The sequence below is a fragment of the Acinonyx jubatus genome, chromosome X (assembly GCF_027475565.1).
Source record: "Acinonyx jubatus isolate Ajub_Pintada_27869175 chromosome X, VMU_Ajub_asm_v1.0, whole genome shotgun sequence".
Lineage (NCBI taxonomy): Eukaryota > Metazoa > Chordata > Mammalia > Carnivora > Felidae > Acinonyx > Acinonyx jubatus.
In genome coordinates this window covers 99,303,908-99,324,652 of record NC_069389.1, presented here as the reverse complement: position 1 = coordinate 99,324,652, position 20,745 = coordinate 99,303,908, and the positions used below count along the sequence as shown (strand labels likewise).

Sequence of the window (20,745 nt, the reverse complement as noted above, 5' to 3'; positions counted from 1 at the left end):
CAATAGCCAAGAAGTGGAAGCAGCCCAAATGTCCGTGGACAGATGAATGGATAAAGAAAATGTGGTACTGTATTTACATGTAATAGAGTCCAGCCTTTTGAAAAGGAAGGAAACCCTGTCCTATGCTACATGTGAGATACCTTCAGGACATTATGCTAAGTGCAATAAACCAGTCAAAAAAGACAGTGTATGATTCCACTTACATCAGGCATCTAAGTTAGTCAAATTCATAGAAAGAGAGAGCAAAGTGGTGGTTCCCAGGGGCTGAGGGAAAGGGAAAAAGGAGGTTGTTTAATGGGTATGGAGTTTCATATTTGCAAGATATCAGTTTCACAACAATAAACGCTATTGAACTATACCCTTAAAAATAGTTAGGATGGGGGCACCTGACTGGCTCAGTCAGTAGAGCATGCAACTCTTCATCTCAGGGTTCTGAGTTCAAGTCCCACATTGGGCGTGGAGTCCACTTAAAATTAAAACTAAATAAGATGGTAAATTTCATATTTTGTGGTTTTCAATCACAATAAAAATGCATTTAATAATTTTTTTAAAAAACAAGAAATGCATAAATTCCACCATTCTATCTGAATGTAATTTGGCCATAATAACTTGACTCAAGACTTTTTCATTGCAATCTTCTTTTTTATTTTATTTTTAAAAATCAGCCTCAGCTGCGAACTGGAAATAAGTTGAATTCCTTCTTCTGGGTATAAAAATGAGTCAAATGCTTATAGCTAAGGGAATACAGGTTTAGCTATTCGTCTCATAAGCATGTTTACAAGATGTAAAAGAAAAAATTTCATTGGTTATTTATGCATCTGTTGTTAGAAAGCTGTAGATTTCTGTCTATTTCCTATAGAATTTTAAGTGCCACATTAAATCACATTATTTAGTGCTAACAGATACCCTCAGAATTATGTAGCATGAGGGGTTTAAAAAGAGAGAGTACATTTTCCCCTTTTTTATAGATGATTTTAAAATCCTTACAGGAGCATTTATTATATTCCCACTTACCACCACTGGGTCTCATCAGTCTCGAAGATATTTTTTTTTTCAATTTCCTTATATGCCCATTTCCTTTTGGCAATATCTTGCTTTTCCTTTTTAAATTTGAACTTGAATATTAAAACAGATGCAAAGGAGAGTACTACTTACACATAAACTCTTGAACCGCATTTTTATCATTTGCTCTGTGCAAAAAACCCAATTGTATGAAATTGATAGCAACATTTTAGTATATCCTCAGGTCCCCAGGGAAAAGCAATGTGCTCAGACAGATGATCTGATTTTATGAGCACATAGCTGAAGTCTAGCACTGCGCATTTGTCTTTATGCTCCTACTTTTTTCGGGGACTATGAAAACACATTTCGGCAGTAGTTTCACTTTCCAACAATGGATTGCAAGGCCTAGGACAATGCGTAGCATTTGCAGTGCTGTTTTTCATGATGCACATCAAAGTATAGATTCCTTGAGCATGGAATCTTAATCTCAGCTTGTTAATAAGAAAACAGGAACCTTAGTATATGAACTCATTTTATTATCTACCCTCACTGAGGACTGTGATTTGGATTCCACTCAAATACGAATTAGTGTAAATGTTGCTCTGCTGTGACTGCTGAATTTATTCATTATGCTGTAATATTTTACTTATGAAACTGCATTTGTAAATCCTTTGGTGTATGTCACAATGAAATTACAGTGCTCAGGGATATTGATTATTGCTTGTAATTGCCATCATAATAGCCAACAATTCTCTGTCTTTCTTTGTCTTTCTTCTCCCCCTTAGTGATATACCAAACCAAATCAATATCCAACATACGGGGCCACTTACATTGTCTCTAAAATCCAATTGTTCTCCTTCATAAATATGCAAAGGATCGAAGATTTTATCTCCGATCACTGTGGAGAAAACACCCCATACTGCTGGGTTTCCCTTTTACCCCATAGGAACATACCAGAATGTTGCTGTGCAGGATTGGTTATATCCAAGTGACATTTTGTCACCTCCAGAGTAACTACCAGGTCGTGGTGAGGAGATGGGGAGGTTACTCCACTCTGCTGTCTCTAAAGTGCTACACTTCTTGCTCTCTAGTAAATTAGATAGCCAAAGGGGAAAACATAGCCTGGGAGAGCTAAGCAGGCATTAAAGAAGAAATTCACCTCTTTGTAAATGGAGGAGACCATTTCAGGGATTAAAGAGGAAGTGCAATTAAATGGAAGGAGCATAATGCTGTGAGTCACTTTTTTAATATATTTATTCTTATTTCTACTATATACTGTTTCTTCATTCTGGGGATACATTAGGTGCCCTGAGAAGCAGCAATAACTCCTTTATGTTCTTAACAACTAAAGGGTAGCTTCTTTGTAATGCTTCCCTATTCATCCAGAATAGTTAAGATGGTCTTTAAAATTTACTGTAAGAACATGTGACATAAAGAAAAATAGACATGTATTACATTGTACTGTCGGAGCACATTGTATTTGGCCTGGATCAGTTAACCCAAGAGATTAGAACCTGGTAGTAACCCGGTGAAGACTGGTTAGCAGGTAGCATAGGGGGATGGAAATAGCACTCTCTTTTGAAAGTCCCCGATTCCAAGCTCATTTATGCCATTAACTACCTATGTTACTTTTAGGTAATCCATTTCATTTTCTGGGCCTCAGTTTTGCTAACCGCAAAATCAGGGCTTTGGGCTATTAGAAGATTACTGAGTTTCCTTACATCTCTGTGAGTCTGTAGCCGGCATTTTCACGCTTGTCATTGGTCCCAAGAGAAACAGGGTAAAAGTGTGACTCAATTCAGTATTATCCACATGCTGCTTCTGTGTCCGAACGGGTGTGTGTTCTTATCTTACCACGTCCGCTAACTGCATAACCCTAGTATAGTGTAGTGTCATGTAGTGGTTGAGAGCAATGGCTTTGGGGCCAGCCTGCTTGTGTTTGAAACTCAGCTTCACCATTTACTGACTGTGGGACCAGGGAAAACTGAACCTCTCTGTTCATTGGTTTTCTCATCTGTAGATGGAGCTATTTCCTTTAATGGGGTTTTGGGGAAGAATAAATGATCTAATAGTTTATAAAGTATTTAGAACAATGCCTGGCACAAGTAAGCACTTAATGAAGTTACCTCTTATTATCATTATTATGATAACTACTATTATCACCACCATTTTATTCCTACTAAACCTTTTCTGGTGTCTGTTTCATCATCTGTAAGATTAGAATAGTATCAACCTCATACGCATATGAGAATCAAAAAATTGCACATAAGGTGCCTCGGTGTCTAGCCTTCCTAGGTGCTCAGCAAATCACGTTTATGTAAATAGAACCGACTACGGTGTGGTTGGTGTTAAGCAGTGCATTTTTTCCATTCACCCCACCTCCCATCTTCTTGATACTTGTTACAAACGCAATGTAAGCTCAAGGCAGAGAATATATATTAAAAAAAAAAAATACTCCTATCCCAAAGGTAACCCAAGTTACTATTTTTCCATGAACATATATTTTTTTTATTTTAAAAATTGTATCTTGTTGCCCATACTGTTTTGAAGCTGCCTTTCTTCACTTGGTGATATTTGTAAACACTTTTCCTAGTGAATATTCTTTTACAGCACAATTTGTGATGGTTGTATAGTATTCTACTATGTGTTTGTAAAATAGCTTACTTAAGCAAATACCAATTATTGAGCACTTAGGTGTTTATTTTGTGCTATTACAAATAGCACTGCAACAAACAACTTGTTACAGAAATTGTCAGACATAATTTCCTAGGGATAAATTCCTCTAGGCATAATTATTCAGCAAAGAATATGCATATTTAAAGTCTTCTGACACATAATCCCAAATCACCCTCCAGAAAGGCTTGTGAATGTGTTCTATTCTCAGCAACCCTGCCCTTTAAATAACCTTTACCCTCATGATACTAAAGCAAAATCCTCTAGTGTGGAGATTTTTCATTAACTGGCTTGTTAGGTAGTTGTTTTCTCTTTTAAACATATGCTTTTCTACTTTAAGCATATATGCTTTTCTTCTTTAACACTGGAAATTGGAAAGCATTCTTAATGTAGGCTTAATGATTTGTGCATTTGGTCATATGTGACAAGGTGATGTTGGCTCTCTATTTTGTGGAGGGGTTTTGTGTTGTAGTAGTACATTAAAATGTAGCACCATAATGTCTTTTGCTTAGCAGTGCATTTTACTGCCCTGGTGGCACAGGAGAGAGGTTAAGATTAAGGACTTTGGAGCCAGAGTGACCTGGGCTCCTATTCTGGTTCTGTCATTCACGTACTAGGTGAATTTAGGCAAGTTTTTTTTTTTAAGTTTATTTATTTATTTTCGAGAGAAAGACAGAGACAGTGAGCAGGGGTGGGGCAGAGACAGAGGGAGATAGAGAGTCCCAGGCAGGCTCCACACTGTCAGCACGGAGACAATGCTGGGCTCAAACTCATGGACCATGAGACCATGACCTGAGCTGAAATCAAGTCTGCCCCTTAATTGACTGAGCCACCCAGGCCCCGCTAGGCAAGTTTCTTAAACCCCTTTTGGCCTCCATGCCCTTAAATGCACCATGAGGATCATAATGCAGCCTATTTCCTATGAGTGAAGACTGAGAGAAGCATTTAGCACGATGCATGGCACACAGCACTCAGTACGTGTAAAATATGTGCACGAAAACATACTTCCATGTATTTGTTTTTGGCAAGTCCTTCCATGGCAATAAATCATTACTGTTTATGAAATATCTATATTACAATAGTCATGAGCAGTCAATAATCATCCTGTAGTAATTCAAACATGACAGCAGCACAAAGTTCTGGAACAGGCAAAACTAATGCATGTAGAAAAAATGCTAAGTAGTGGTTGTCTGGGGGAAGTGGGGTAAGGATTTACTTAGAGAGGCAGGAGGAAACATCCTGGGGTGATGGGAGTGTTCTGTATCTTGATAAGGGTTTATGTTGCAAAGGAGATTACATTTGTCAAATCTCAGCAAATGTACACTTAAAATTTGTGCATTTCATCATGTATCATTTTTTATTGAAATCTATTTACATACAACATTGTGTAAGTTTAAGGTGTACAGCCTGTTGATTTGATCCATTTATACTACAGTATGATTGCCATTGTCGCATTAGTTAACACCTTTATGACGTCACATCATTATTTCTTTTTTGTGGTGGAGATAATTAAGATCTCTATTAGCAAGGTTGATGATTCTAATACAATATTGTCATCTGTAATGACTCTACTGTACATTATATCTTCAGGAATTATTTATCTACTAGTTGCAAGTTTATGCGCCTAAACATCCCTGCCGTTCTCTGACCTCTCAGGCCCTGGTGACCACCATTCTGTTCTCTGTTTTTATGAGTTCGTGGATGGACCTCAAGGGCATTATGCTAAGTCAGACAGAGAAAGACAAATATGGTATGATACCACTTATATGTGGAATCTAAGAGTCCAACTCATCATGTATAAATGTTATATTTAAAAATCTGTAAAAAATATTGAACTCCAGATAATATGCAAGTTGAAATATATGAAGGGAAGTATACTGATGTATGCAATTTACTTTGAAGTGCTTAAAAACTAAGATGGACTGATGGATGAAGACAGGAACAGAGAGATGGGGAAATATGTGGTAAAGTTAGTACAGTCATATGTCTACTGTAGAATCTAATTGGTGAGTATATGAGTGTTTACATAAAATTTTTTCAACTTGGCTGTATGTTTGACAACTTTTATAATAGAATATTGCTTGAAAATATGTCTGTGAAAGCTAATCTCTAAATAAAATACTGGTTTCTAAGACAGTCAGATTTCAAATATGCCAGATGATATTTCTGTTTTTGAATCAACTCTTGAGTATCATAGTTAATGAAAAGGAGCAGTATAGCAAATAACATCAAACGTGGAACGTTAACACTCAAGGGTTTGAGAAATTCACTAGCCAGCAAGTCAGGGAACAGAAGACCTCTCTCTGCCTCCTAAAAGTGTAAATGGAGAAAACAAAAGGAGACCACCAAAGGCAGTTTGGAGTTAACTTGTTGGTATATGACAATTTCATGGGGACACTGCAGGTTCTCCTGAGCTTTGTCAAAGCGTGATTGAAATTCGTGTACTTGGTGTCTTTGTGACAACTGGTTTTGGTTTTATAGCCCAAACTTTTTGTTTCCTTTTTGCAGGCATTTCCTGTTTAAACATGGATCTGGCTCCTCAGCTATCTTCAGCGCAGCCAGTCAAAACTACCCTCTGACGTCCAATACCGTGTACTCGCCCCCTCCCAGGCCACTTCCTCGAAGCACCTTTTCCAGACCTGCCTTTACCTTTAACAAACCTTACAGGTGCTGCAACTGGAAGTGCACGGCCTTGAGCGCCACTGCAATCACAGTGACTTTGGCTTTGTTACTCGCCTATGTGATTGGTAAGCCTTTTTTGCCATGTCTCTTTTCTTCTCAAAGTCTTGTTTCGCTTGTGGTGGAGGTGGGGGAGGAGACTCTCTCTCAACTCTGGGGCCCAAAATTTGAACCAAGCCTTAGTATTATAAATAACAGACGGATTTCTAATGAGGTGGTTTGTTTTTTTTTTTTGCACTCCCTAACCTTAAATACTGCTGAGGAGAGTAAGGAATGCTCCTTGAGAAGAAATATTTATGCTACTAACGCAGTCTTATTGATTGCAATTACTGTAGTTAACCATTTTCCCTTCAATTAAAAGGTTGTTATGGTTTTCTCATTAGAAGTCATAAGTACCAATCTACAATAGCTTCTTAAATTATAGTTAAACAATAATACTGCTACCAGATTTTCAGGTAGCAATTTCATTAAAGTAGTAGTTATTTGGAAGCTATCAGAAAATCCAGCACATAATTTCTTCCCAAGAATTCAGTTTTACACCGAGATTTAAAAAATGTATTCTTCTTTTCACAAGGTAAATGGCTTGCAGAATTGTATGGATACTGTGTTTGGGGCGGTAAAGGAGAAAACAGTCTTGAGGCACTCTTTCCACGTTTAAGAAAAATACTGTTCTGGAGTCACCCTGATTAAAGTCCCCCTCACTTGATAGTAAATTGTATTGATTTTTCTGGATGGCATTTTATTTTGACTGAACATTAATTTCCTTGCTCGAGTGGTTCTGCAGTCTCAAATGTTAATTAACTTTGGGCGCCTGGGTGGCTCAGTCGGTTAAGCGTCCGACTTCAGCTCAGGTCATGATCTCACAGTCCGTAAGTTTGAGCCCTGCATCAGGCTCTGTGCTGACAGCTCAGAGCCTGGAGCCTGCTTCAGATTCTGTGCCTTTCTCTCTCTCTCTCTCTGCCCCTCCCCTGCTCATGCTCTGTCTCTCTCTGTCTCAAAAATAAAAACATTAAAAAAATTTTTTTAATGTAAATTAACTTAAGAAACATGTACTTTGTGGAAGCCCTATTCCTAGAACGAATAGAATATCATGGTAGAGAAAGATTCTACCCAGGTATGGCACTAGTAACTTCTTTTCAGGTTTAACCTGGTTTCCTAACTGAAGCAGAATTACCCATGAAGGTACACTGAATATGATTCTGAGAAGTAGATTAAAACAGATTTGGACTTTCTTGAAATTATAAACAATAAGGGGAGTTTGGTTTATTCAGATTTATTCAAAATGTGAACAATAAGAAAGTTCACAGAACCGATTTTATAGGAGTCATAGAACAGGGGATGCTAAGTAAATAGATTTATTTTGTAGGGAAGTCACTGATAATGTCAACAGTATAGGAACATAGCGTATATTGATGTTCATGATTATCTCTTTTATATTTTTATCATACAATCTGAATATATTTGAATGGTGCTTCTATTGAATATGGATAATATTACCTATAATATCAAAATTGTGTCCTTTATCACATTTTAGGATAACCCAACATGTATATTTATTTGGTTTGTAATAATCTGTAATGAGGAATAATGCTGAAGGAATGAAGCTAGGGGATGACAAAGTACTGTAATACAAACATGATTTTAATATGGAATCACTCAAAACAAGGAGTGATTTGAGAAGTCTAAATTCATTAGAGGCCTTTTTAAATGTTCTTGTTCAATTATGAGACAGACTCTTACCTTATGGATTATCTTCTATTAACTTTTACTGTATAGAGAGATAATGTTTTAGATCTAAGACTTAATAACCCCACTATAAACAAATCCAGATAATAGCAAGCTTTTTATTAATAGGTTTATATGGTGTTCAAACCTATGTTTCCATTTAAATTTATTATGATGGCCTTGTATCAAAAATTCTATTATATACTTTGAGACTTGTTTAATTAGCTTATATATTTATTTATTTCATAAGTGAAAATAGAACATTTCAGTCATTGCAAAGTCTGCCTTTTTTATAGGGTGAACAATGTCATATGATATCGACATGACATTAAGGCAATATAGTGCAGTCATTATGAACATGGATTTGGAGACCTCTGCCCCTTATTAGGCATGTTACCTTGGGCAAATTATTTAACATTTTATGGCCTCCATTTCCTTATCTGATAAATGGGCCTAAAATAGTGCCTATAACATAGAGTTTTTATGAGAATTAAATGAGTTAATGTAACAGAAGAAGTTGGAATAGTACCCAAAACATAGTAAGTATACAATAAATGTTAAATATTATTATTGTTGTTGTTGTTATCATCATTCTCTTTATAACTGTTGTTCACTATTTTTTAAAAGGTGTTTATTTATTTATTTTGAGAGAGAGAGAGAGAGAGAGAGAGAATATCCCAAGCAGGCTGTGCACAGTCAACACAGAGCCTTATGCAGGGCTTGATCTCACGAACTGCGAGATCATGACCCGAGCTGAAACCAAGAGTTGGACACTTAACCGACTGAGCCACCCAGGCACCCCTGTTATTCTCTATGAAAATTCAGTGGCTCTCAGAGTTAACCATGTTTGTGGCTGTATCCCAGCGTCGAGATCAGTGCCTGGCACAAAGCAATCCTATCAATAAAATTTGTCGACAAAAATGATTGATGCTAAGCATTTTACTTGTATTAGCTCATTTAATTCTCACAACAATCCTTAAAGGCACGTATCGGTATTATATATAGTTTAGAAGTGAGCATACTGAGGCACAGCAAAGATAAGAGGTCATGTAGAGGTCATAATGAGATTAAGAGGTCACCTCACTAGAAAATGGGGATCCTGAGCTTTAAGCCAGAGTGGACTGACTGCACAGCACATAGTCCTCTTTGGTACTAGGCTTTGCTGCCCCTCCAGCACTGCAGCAAACTCTGTAGCTCACTGACTTCTTGGTCTAGTAAACAGATCCACCAATTTTGTCGTTATTAAATTACAAATTAAACTACATTTACCTGGTCATCCATTGCAACGGTGTGTGCAGCTAAGCTTTGTTGATTGGCGAAAGATATCTGTTCAAATCATTTATTGTGAGCTATTTTAGATGTAGAACTATCAGGCTAAGTGCTAGCACAGTGGGTTGAATTGGTTCAAAATGAGATGTTAACGGCAAATACCATAACTTTTTTTTTTCTATCATGAACTGGACATTATTTGACTTTGGATAGGGCAATTAAAGTCTCTTCCTCGATTTACCCCGTCTTTGCCATATTGCAAGCCACCTCAGGAGGATAGGGTAAGGATTCCTCAGCAAGCAGGCAGGTGAATGATGTCACTTAAGAACTGTAACATACAAGATGATTTTTAAATGGCGTTCTGTAGTCAAAGTAAAAAAGTATTACATTTCCAAATATGAAACTATTTCACTCTCAGCTCTTGCTGAGTCTGTCAGAGTCATCATTTTTTTCCAATCCCCCCTTTGCAGTTGCTGTATAACCCAAGTAAAATCTTACACTGAAACTATTTACTGCTTCTGTTTCCCGTGCAAATTCCTTTCTGCTATTTCATTTTCCTCTATTATCCATTATACATAACCTTTAGATACTAATGGCTGTATGCTGTGCTGGCCTCAATCCACTGGGGGAAATCACATCGATATCAATGGGACATCAGTAGACGTTCTGTGCATTATGGCTCTGTAAGTGGTCATTGGAACACTGTGGAAATTCAGCACATGAAAAGTCAGAGCTAGGTGGTTCAGGCACCCAGCCCCATCCCCACACCTCCCCACTATGTCTTTCAGGTCAGCAGGAGAGTAATTCTTTTAAGTAAGTTTTGAGGTCATAAAATCTGGTGAAGGGAGGCATGGAAGGATACTGATTATATGAAGATATCATGGAATGGCTATTGTCATCACTTCCCCATAAATCTGTAATATTTTCCATGTGAATCAAAAAATATGTCCTTGTGCTTCATCCTCTCTGATATTTTGGCATCAGTGATGTATCAGTGCCAGTCAGAAGCACATTTGCTTGAATTTACAAATAAGCCATATGAAGTAGTAGTCAGGAAGACAGATGACCATATGTAAGGCATCGAGAGAAGGCGAGGTTAAGGTACTTCATCAATGGTTGCGAAGGGCACAGATGCAGCTTCTCTGGTAATCTTTGATGTTTTGATCAAGTTTCTCCACAGTCAGCACTTTCTGGAAGAGGCAGTAGAAACTCACAGGAATACATTGTGCCTGGGGTCAAATGGGCTACTGCATTAAATGAGTAGGGGAGTAGGGATTTCCGGCTCTCAAAACCAGTATCATTAGTTAATGACATTGATGTTCCTTTTCCTCTGCTATGAAATTGGAAACGATTCCTACCACCTTCAGGGTATGTAGGTAGTGTCCAAACTCTATAGATGAAATAATTTCAGTCCATAATTCTCCTTGGCATGACATACTATATATAGCCCACATGTAGAAAGTTGACCAGAATGGATATTAATATAGAATTAGGGGAGAGAGAATATTGAGCCCAGTTCTCTGATCAAAAGTTTAGGGAGGAAACTATTCAAGAGGGCAAAGGGCCTACTTCACTTTGCTGTCTGCACCAAAATTGAGTGACATTGATTTCAGTGCTTTCTTGTGCCTCCTTTTTATGGATCCAAATTGCCCTGCTTTCTGGGGCTGTTATTACAGGGGAGCGAGAAAGTGCTGGAAGTGATAGAATGAGAGGAGTAGAATGTGTTCATTTTGCCTTCTTCACAAAGAAAGTGTAAATGCCTCACAATACGGTGAAGAAATGAAACAGAATATGGCAAATTTTGATTTCAGAAAATTCAAGAACTTAGAGTTTCTTTTAATATAAAGAATAAAGTGGAGGGTTTCCCCCATTGAATCTAAACACACAAAGCCCCTTCACACAAAGTTTACTAACTATAGATAAATACACTTAGCAAAAATCAATCTCTCACTTTCTAGCAACTTTATTAATGCCTCTGTGCCTCAGTTTCCTCATCTATAAAATGGGAATGTTGATAATACCTTGCCCATGGATTTTCTTTTTAATTAAAAGACATGAAGCCTGGAAAACACCTAGGGCATTGCTTAACAGATCTAAATCAAGACTAATGGTTATTATCAGTGGAACAAGATTATTATTAGGATTATTAATTTGAGCCAAGGTAAGCATAATGAGCATGTAATTTATCCTAACATGAATTACTTTTATTTCCCTTCTTGCCAAAGTCATCTGAAACTTTTTTTTTTCTTTTAAGAACTGACATGTCTGTTTCACAAGAACCCTCGGATGGGTTTGTTGTTTCCTTCCGCCTGGTCTAAACTATCTGTAACTTTGCCTTTATTTTACCAATTTCCCTTTTCCTTGGTGTTTTGACCCTTCAAATGGTTTTGTATTTCGATCTGGAGGCCGTATCTGGGTTGAAACACATTTTCATTAAAATACGTTATAGCTTATAACATTCAAGAAATGACTCAGCATATAATGCTAAAAAGCATTTTACTTTATCCTTATGGCCATTATCAATCCTTTTGGTGTCCTGTTTAATACTTATTACTACATCCAGTTCACTCTCATGGACCCATTCAAGATAATGATGGCAGTTTCTGCATTAGCATTGACTTTGCCTCCTACCCATGAATCTGCTAACTTTCTAGCAATCTCTCTAAGAAGGGGTCTGGGAAATGGTAGTATAACTTCAGTCTAATTATAAATCTGCCATCCATGCATTTATCAGAACTCTTCTTTAAAAGAGATTTATATTTTCATCTGACATCACCTTTTGGTGTAATATTTTCCATAAGTTTTATCTCCCCTATGTTAAGTGGCACTTTTACCTGTCATAAATAAAAGTGTAAATTCAATCCAAATCAAATGCACTAAAATGCATCACATATAACTAATTTGCAGAACTACAGTTAGCACTGATTGCTCAAAATGAAGGCATTTTCATGAAAAGCAAATATTTCTCTTATTTTTTTCTTAGAACTCTAGCATCCTGTGGATTTAAAACATAGAGTAAGAGAGATAATGTCTTGGGTGAATGAGTAGTGAGTTAAATATATGTCTTACGTCAAAGGATTATGTTAAAACAAAAAAAGAGGGGTACCTGGCTAGCTCAGTGGGTGGAGCATGTGACTCTTGATCTCAGGGTTGGGAGTTTGAGCCCCACGCTAGGTGTAAAGATTACTTAAACGTAAAATCATAAAAAAAAAAAAGATATTATTTTGTTGCCTCAAGAAGAGGCAGTCACCCTACTAAGTACTTCTGATATAGCACTTTCTTAGCCTAGGTAGAGAAATTAAAATGAGACTATGTGAAATAGATAAAGATCCACTAGTAGGCATAATAAAAGAGGACTGGACAAGCGTGTCAGTAATTTTGGATCTTTGCATGCTTAAGAAATTTGAGAATAGCAAGGATCAATCTTGCAAATTCTGAAAAAACATCTCAAGAAACCTCTGATTTCAAAGTAAATAATGTGAATTCTGTTGCATAAAGGAAATTTCACTCTTGTTTAACTTAGTTTCTCCTCATCCAAATTATATATGTATAATACATATATATTTTATGTTATGTGAATATTTTTAGACCCACATTGCATAAGTCGTTAAGCTATACTTACTCTGAAGTGAATAAGAATAAGCTAAATTAGAGCAATGGCTTTGAAACAGATGGCTGGTTGACCCATTTTAAACTTCAGAAATGTGGCTGAATTTTCATATAGAAGAGCCAGCGTGTGGAAGGCCAAGTCTCAGCCACAGAACATCCGATTCATCGCAGTCCAAACTAAGAGGTGGCCTCTTACAGGGTGGAGACACATTCATATGGGGCTTAGCAATATTCCCGTTACAGAGCGGTGAAGAAGCACAATGTGTATGATTAAATACAAGTGGATTGGAAAACCTGAGGAAGCACAAATGGAGAATATAGGAGGGTGGCAGGAAATGAAGGTAGTCAGCAGGAGCAGATCATGAGAGGCATTTTAAGCCACGTTAAGGTACTTATAATTTATTCTGAGAGCAAATGGGGTGTTTTTATGGTTTTTCATTAAAGCAGGAAAATTATTTGCTCAGATTTCCATTTGGAGAAATCACCCTAATGGCAATATGGAAGTTGGAATTGACAGGCAGGACGATGGAGGTTGTGAAATCGAAGTGATGAAGACAAATTAGGAGACTATTGTAGTAATCCAGGTGAGTGAGAGTGAGGGCATAATCTTCTGGGAACAGAGAAGGGGAAGATGGAGTCGAGAAGTATTTAAAGGATAAACCACACTTACTTGACTCAGTGCCTGTTTAGCTGAGGCAGGAGAGAGAAGAGTTGTTTGGCTTCCAGACTGGGTAGGTGGTGACACTGTTACCCATGATAGAGTGTTAGAGGAAAGAAAGAGGTTTAAGGGTGAAAAGAGACACAACAGGTCAGGATAGCTCATACATGATTAGATATCTGGTACTGAATGTTTAGAGGTGCCTAGCCGTGGGGAAGCCAAAATCATGGGGGCTGAGCAAGAAAAAAAACGTGAAGGCTAGAACTCTGGGGAATACTAAGATTCAAGAAGGCCAAGCACACAGGCTCTATCTGGTAGGCAGACTGAGAAGGAACAACTAAAGAGGCTGGCGAAAAACTTAAATGATGGTGATAGAACAGTGGTCCTCCGTGTGTGGTCTGGGGACCACTGGGGACCCCAAGACCCGTTGGAAGGTCCACAGAGGAAAACTGTGTACCCAACAGCACGAAGATAGTCTTTATCTTTTTCACTATAATTCTCTCAGGAGGATACAGTGGCGTTTGCCAGATGCCACATGATACGTGAAATCACAAGAGATTGCATGTAGAAGCAGACGGGAGAATCCATTTCTCTTCTATGAAGGCAGACACTAGATTCTTAAAGATGTAAAACAATGTCACACGTCTCAGTCATTTTTGTAAAATATAGTTATTTATCAGAAGATAATGTTATTTATGTTAAAATGTAATGGTTTATTGTTACCATTCAGTAAATGAATAAATACATACTGGTAAAAAGTTATCAGTCAGTTTCTAATACAGTAAGTATTGATTAGACATAACCTACATCAACCAAGTCTCTTTGGTGTCCTGAGTAATTTTTAAGAGCATATAAAGAGGTTCTAAGACTAAAATATTTGTAAAGGGCTGAAGTAGGGAGACTAAATACCTAATGTTTCAAGAAGAGCAATTAAGTGAAATAAGGACAATTTATTGTTTGCACCAAGGTAGTAGAGGCTTGCAGGCAAAGTATAGCACAAGGACAAAGGGATAAGGAAATTATAGTTGCTGGTGATAACGTTTTTGAAGTGCTCAGCCAAAGGATCAAACTTAATAGGGAAGGAAACTAGGAGATGGAAGCTAATGGCACCCTAAACAAGAGATGGGTCCAGATGTCTACACATCTTGATGATATTGTGGGGTAGGTATGACTGTGAGTAAGCTTAATAGCTAAGATGAGATGATCACAGGGTAGTGCTTCAGAAATTTTGATTTCAGACTCACAACAATGTGGAAAACTGTGATCCCCCAAATGTTTTAGAACACAAAATGTAATTTCCCCTATGTATTTTAGACAAGTTAAGAAACATATATGAGAGGGGCACCTGGGTGGCTCAGTTGGTTAAGTGTCCAACTTTGACTCAGGTCACGATCTCGCGGTTTGTGAGTCCCTCTCTCTCTCTGTCACTCCCATGCTCGTCCTCTGTCTCTTTCTCTTTCTCTCTCAAAAATAAACATTAACAAAATTTTTTCAAAAGAAACATATATGAGGAACTCCTTCCAGATGAAGTTTGCTCAGGGAAGGCTGGATTCGTGGCTAGGTGTAATCTCACAAGGTCCCTGGGTAGACTCATATGCCCACCAAAATATGAATAGTGTTTATTTATTTTTTTATAAGTTCATTTATTTATTTTCAGAGAGAGAGAGAAAGCAAGCAAGCGGCAGAAAGAGAGGGAGAGAAAGAATCTCAAGCAAGCTCCACACTGTCATCACAGAGCCTGATGTGGGACTCGAACTCCCTAACCGTGAGATCATGACCTGAGCAGAAACCAAGAGTCAGACACTTAACCAACGGAGCCACCTGAATAGTGTTTAAATAAGAGCACTGTATTACCGCTTAAATAAGAGTTTAAAAAAAAGCACTGCATTATATTAGATCCCCCAGGATAGGCAAGACACATGTGGATTTCTAGATCACAGTATAGCTCCACAAGAGCTCCTTTCTTGGGGTTTTTATTGCTCTCTATGGGATAAAAAGGAGCAAATTAAGAGGGTCCAAGATGACCCACTGTAATTTTCTGCTGATCAAAACTTCATCATAGTATTGCCAATCTAGTTAAATGTGGACCTCGTGTAACACATTATAGTTAACTTCTAGAGCGATTGCTTACCATGAGAATTTCTAAGGAAGGGCCTCACAAATGTCTGATTATCAGGTTGAATTGGAAATAGGAGATCCTTAACTGGAAGAAAAGACATAGGATATGTGCTTTGTAAAAAACAAAAAAGCAACTCTTGATTCCATTTCTTTTATAGTAAATGAATTTTGTCTCCTAATCAAACGATTAGGAAACCGAAGGCTATCGTAATGTGCATGGAACATTGGAAGAGGTCGTTGAGCTCTTAACTACTTGTGGCTGTGGCTAAAACTGAATGCAAATGTGATTTTGACAGCAAGTAATCTGTGTTGTTCTTTTTTTGAGAGAGAGAGAGAGAGAATGAGAGAGAGCGAGTGGGGGAGGAGCAGAGAGGGAGGGAGACACAGAATCCAAAGCAGGGTCCAGGCTCTGAGCTGTCAGCACAGAGCCAGACGTGGGGCTTGAACCCACGAACGACAAGATCATGACCTCAGCCAAAGTCAGACACTTACCCGACTGAGCTACCCAGGCGTCCCAAAAATCTGTGCTGTCCTACCATGTAGTAGAGAGAAGAGGCAGAGTTTTCTTTCTGATATTCATCTCTTTCTGATATTCATAGGTTTCACCAAATCATTGAGCCCCATTGTTTATGTTGTAGACAACCTAGTTTCAACTTCCATTCAGTTTTGCCCTTTGTTCACGGAAGGAAGTATTTAGATAACTTTTGGCCTTGAATTTTGTTGTAATTAAACATAAATATTAAATATGGCACATAATAATACCACATAGTGTCCTTTGTGTCTACCATATCTCCAGATACTTTGCAGAACTAATAAAACTATGGAGTTAAATGAAAATAATATTAAATAGAGATGGTAGATACAAGATTTTGGATTTTACTTAGAACACAAAACCAAGCTAATACTAGTTGTACAGTGCATGAAAGAGATACCAGCTGTCAAGAAATTAGGCACAAGTGGGGCACCTGGGTGGGTCAGTCAGTTGCGCGTCTCATTTAGGCTCAGGTCGTGATCTCACGGTTTGTGAGTTTGAGCTGTCAGCACAGAGCCCCCTCTGGATCCGCTGTACCCCTTTCTCTCTCTGCCCCTCCCCCACTCACACTCTCTGTCTCTCAGAAATGAAACATTTAAAAAAACCCACAAAATAGGCACAAGTATACTGTGCTATGAAAGAAAGTGGACACTTTTGAAATGGAGTGGTTTTATTAAAGATCATGTGCTATCTCCAGACATAGAATCCAGATGAATCCAAATTTCTGAAGTTTATCAAATTATTCAGCAGTTTCCCCACCACCTAGCAGAGACCCAAGAAGTTCTTATTACCTTTGACCTTGGTGGTAAATCTAGCCTCAGTCCATCCATATGTAGTTAAATGGTCAGGTGAATTTTGAACCTAGGTGAACTATTTGGTTTTTTGGAAGTGAAAATTTTTATGTCAGTGGGAAAATGTGGGAAAGCACTGCACATGCTCAGTGCGACTCCAGGCTATAATAGCACATGCTCAAAGATTATCATATAGGTTATTGCAGAGGTAGTTAAGATTTACCAACATAGAAGGCTGTGGGAGTATTTGAAAGCCAGCTGGTACAAATAGAACCTTTCTTTGTCATGCCTAAAACACAGCCTGTTCAAGACTGAATAAAACCCAAACAAACCATTAGTATCTTTGGTTTCTGTTCCTGTCTGCTGCATATTTTTAGCTTAGGTTCCCTGACCAAATTCTGCCCTTGTATTAACTGGCATAACTTTTCTTGCTGATAGGCACCAGTCTTGTCTTTTAAATTAGTGAAGTATAAAATGTAGACATAGCAACCCATTAATGGGAGGGAGGGAAGCTGATTTTTAAAAACAGGAGATTCAAGGGACAATCAAGATTAAATACCTAAATGCACTTCCCCCAAAAATGATAAAATGAGTTTATAGAGTCCAGTGATAGGTATGTCTTTTGGCCCAAACAAAACAGAATGATTAGTATACATAGCCAACTGGTGCATATAGTCCTATTTTTATAGGAAATTATACTGCATGTGTCTTTTGTGATTTCAGTAGGTGGAAAAGAAACAAAAACAGTTAGACTTCTCAATGACTATCTCAGAAGCCTTCTGGCTAATGAGGCCAAGGTCATGAGCTCAGTTACTTTTTCCATCTTTTAGCTCTGTTCTGTTTCATTACCAAAGTACATTCTCAATCTCTTGTTTTGTTCCATCCCCCAAAACAGGAACCTAGTTTTGCCTTTTACTCCCTGATAAAACCTGAACTCAGAAATGAATCTGATGACCTAGGCAGGTTTTTCTTGAACACATAGAATTCATTAAATGCTATCAACTAATTTAAAAACATGTCTGGAGATTTTACATAACATATTTGGTTTACACCAAATTTCTAGTCTTTCTTGAAAAATAGAAAAATCTGGCATACCAAAGCCTCCGTTCACCCATTTGCCCACACATTTATTGAGTACCAGGCACTTTTCTATCTAATCTTTTGCATGGCAAAAATAATATGGCAACCATCGACTAGAGCTAAGTAGGGAATCCTCCTAAAAGGACCATGAACTCTCCAGTACATCAAAGTACCCATCCTGCCCTCTTCACTCTTTTGTACCACCTGCCTTCCTTTTGGGTAGGGATTTACACTTGCAACCCATATAATAAGATAATTCACACTGAAGTAAAAATGGCTGTGACAAAGAAAATGTATTATATCTCCCTAACATTATGTGCATTTTAATAGAGACGACAGGGTTGGAAACCAAGAATGGCAAATCTCTGACATGAATGTCATCACTTCCCTGTCCCAGACCCATCCAAGATAAAAGCCATCAAATGCAACAAACATTCTTTCCTGCTGAGTCTAGATTCTGTAGTCGGAGTTTACTCAGAAGTTGAAATATATTTGCCATCATGACTTTGACTTAAAGAAATGAGGTCCTCATTATGAATTTATTATCATTAGAGGTGTAAGAGGAAGAATTATGTAGGGCAGGAAAAGACACTTGAAAACTCAACACAATCACCCTATTAGTAAATCTGGCCCTGTTCACAATTACACATGATAGCCCTAATGTGGTCAACTCTCTCATATGTACATAGGATTGAACATAAAGGACACTAGGCAGGTAAAATTATAAGACGTTCCCACCATGAGAGATTCATTTCAAAGTGCATGTTTCTACGTGTGTTTCTATTAGTATCTATAGATACTAGTAGTGAGTTCTGAGTTTCTGCAGAATAATATTGGTCCCTGAAATCTAAATCTATACACCTCATCCTCCAAAAAGAAACGCAAACCAACAAATAGAGCAAATAAAACCACACAGAAACCAATCCAATTGCATATGTAGGAGACAGAGAGTTCTACACACTTCAAATGACATATAAGTAGAAAAATAAACACCCACAAGAAGCAGAACTAGGTTCGTAGCCCACACCAGAGCCAAGAATCAAAGACTAAATAGAAACAAGGATAGGAGTGCTGAGGCCTAGTGTTGACAGAATTAATAAAACTCCCGGAGCACCTGGGTGGCTCAGTCGGTTGAGTATACTACTTCGGCTCGGGTCATGATCTCACAGTTTGTGGGTTCGAGCCCTGCATCCGGCTCTGTGTTGACAGCTCGGAGCCTGGAGCCTGCTTCAGATTCTGTGTCTCCCTCTCTCTCTGCCCCTCCCCCACTTGCGCTCTCTCTCTCTCTCTCCCTCTCTCTCTCTCTCTCTCTCTCAAAAATAAACATTAAAATAAAATAAAATAAAATTCCCATTAACAAGAAGTTCCACATTCTAATGAACTAATGAGAACAGATCTCAGACCTGGCATTTGAGAACACTGGCTACTGAAAATTGAAAGAAATGTGCTTTAAAGCATAGAACTAGAGTTGGTAACTTGGAAAGCACAACTCCTGAAGGTGCAGGGAAGCTGACTTGGAAAGAATGTCCCTTGGAGGCTTGATGGTGAAGGGAAAGAAGAAAACAAAGGCTAGAATTTCAGGATCCCGTAGAAATAAAAGTGAATCACAAATTTAAGGAGGTATACCAAACCCCCTATCCAAAAGTCATTCGTGGATTTTTTAAATTGCACTTTAATAAGAACTAAGAAGCATAGTAAGTAACCTGGTAAGTCACCCAAATTCCTGACTCGTAATACAACTGTTCCTGCTGACCTACGAAAATGTTTCAGAGTGAACATAAAAAGGCAAACAGTTAGTTTGGGTATAGAAAAACAGTTTTAAACATGCCAGGATTCAAGGAATACTACATCCACAAGCCATACCAGATTTGAAGTCAGCAAACTTTTTCTGTGAAGGATCAGATAGTAAATATTTTAAGCTTTGCAGGCCATTACAGTTTCTGTCACAAATACTCAACTTATAACCAAAAGCAGCCATAGGCAAGATGTAAATGAAGGAGTGTTACAATGATCCAATAAAATTTTATCAACAACTGAATTTTGAATTTGATAGAATTTTCACATGTCCTGAAATACTGTTTTTCTTTTGATTTTTTTCCAACTATTAAAAATGTAAAAGGTGTCCTTAGCTAGCAGGCCATACAAAACAAGCATTACACCAGATGAGGCTAAGGGTAATAGTGTGTTGATTTATGATTTAGAGAACAAGCTTTATCTAAGAGATGATGAGGGAGTCTTTGACAAAATTACTGCTGGTGAAAATTACATCTACTTAATTGTAGATTTAAGATTATAACAAAGGTGGGGACAGAGATGTAAAAATAGTAGGTAAATATTATATATTTTTATAAAGTCATAATAATTCAGCTGGAACAGAGGAGAAAAGAAAATGGGAAAAGTAAAATAAGCCATTGATTGTCACATAGAGGGTTAAAGAATATAATTGCAAGCTGTCAAACCAACTAGTAGAAGATCAAGCGAGCAGAAGAGGAATAAGGGCATTATAAAAGGTAATAATAGCATAGGGATGCCTGAGTGGCTCAGTCAGTTAAGATTCTGACTTCTGGTTTCAGCTCAGGTCATGATCTCACGGTTCGTGGGTTCAAGCC

The 20,745-nt window shown here is 37.8% G+C and overlaps 1 protein-coding gene across 2 annotated transcripts in view; it reads left to right on the top strand.

Moving 5' to 3' along the window:
- Positions 1-20,745, top strand: part of TENM1 (teneurin transmembrane protein 1) — a 779,729-nt gene that overhangs the window by 461,359 nt on the left and 297,625 nt on the right. For both annotated transcript variants that reach the window (XM_053201635.1, XM_027054328.2), the window contains exon 7: positions 6,184-6,422. In XM_053201635.1, coding sequence (XP_053057610.1) covers positions 6,184-6,422 — 239 coding nt within the window. The remainder of the gene's footprint in view (positions 1-6,183; positions 6,423-20,745) is intronic.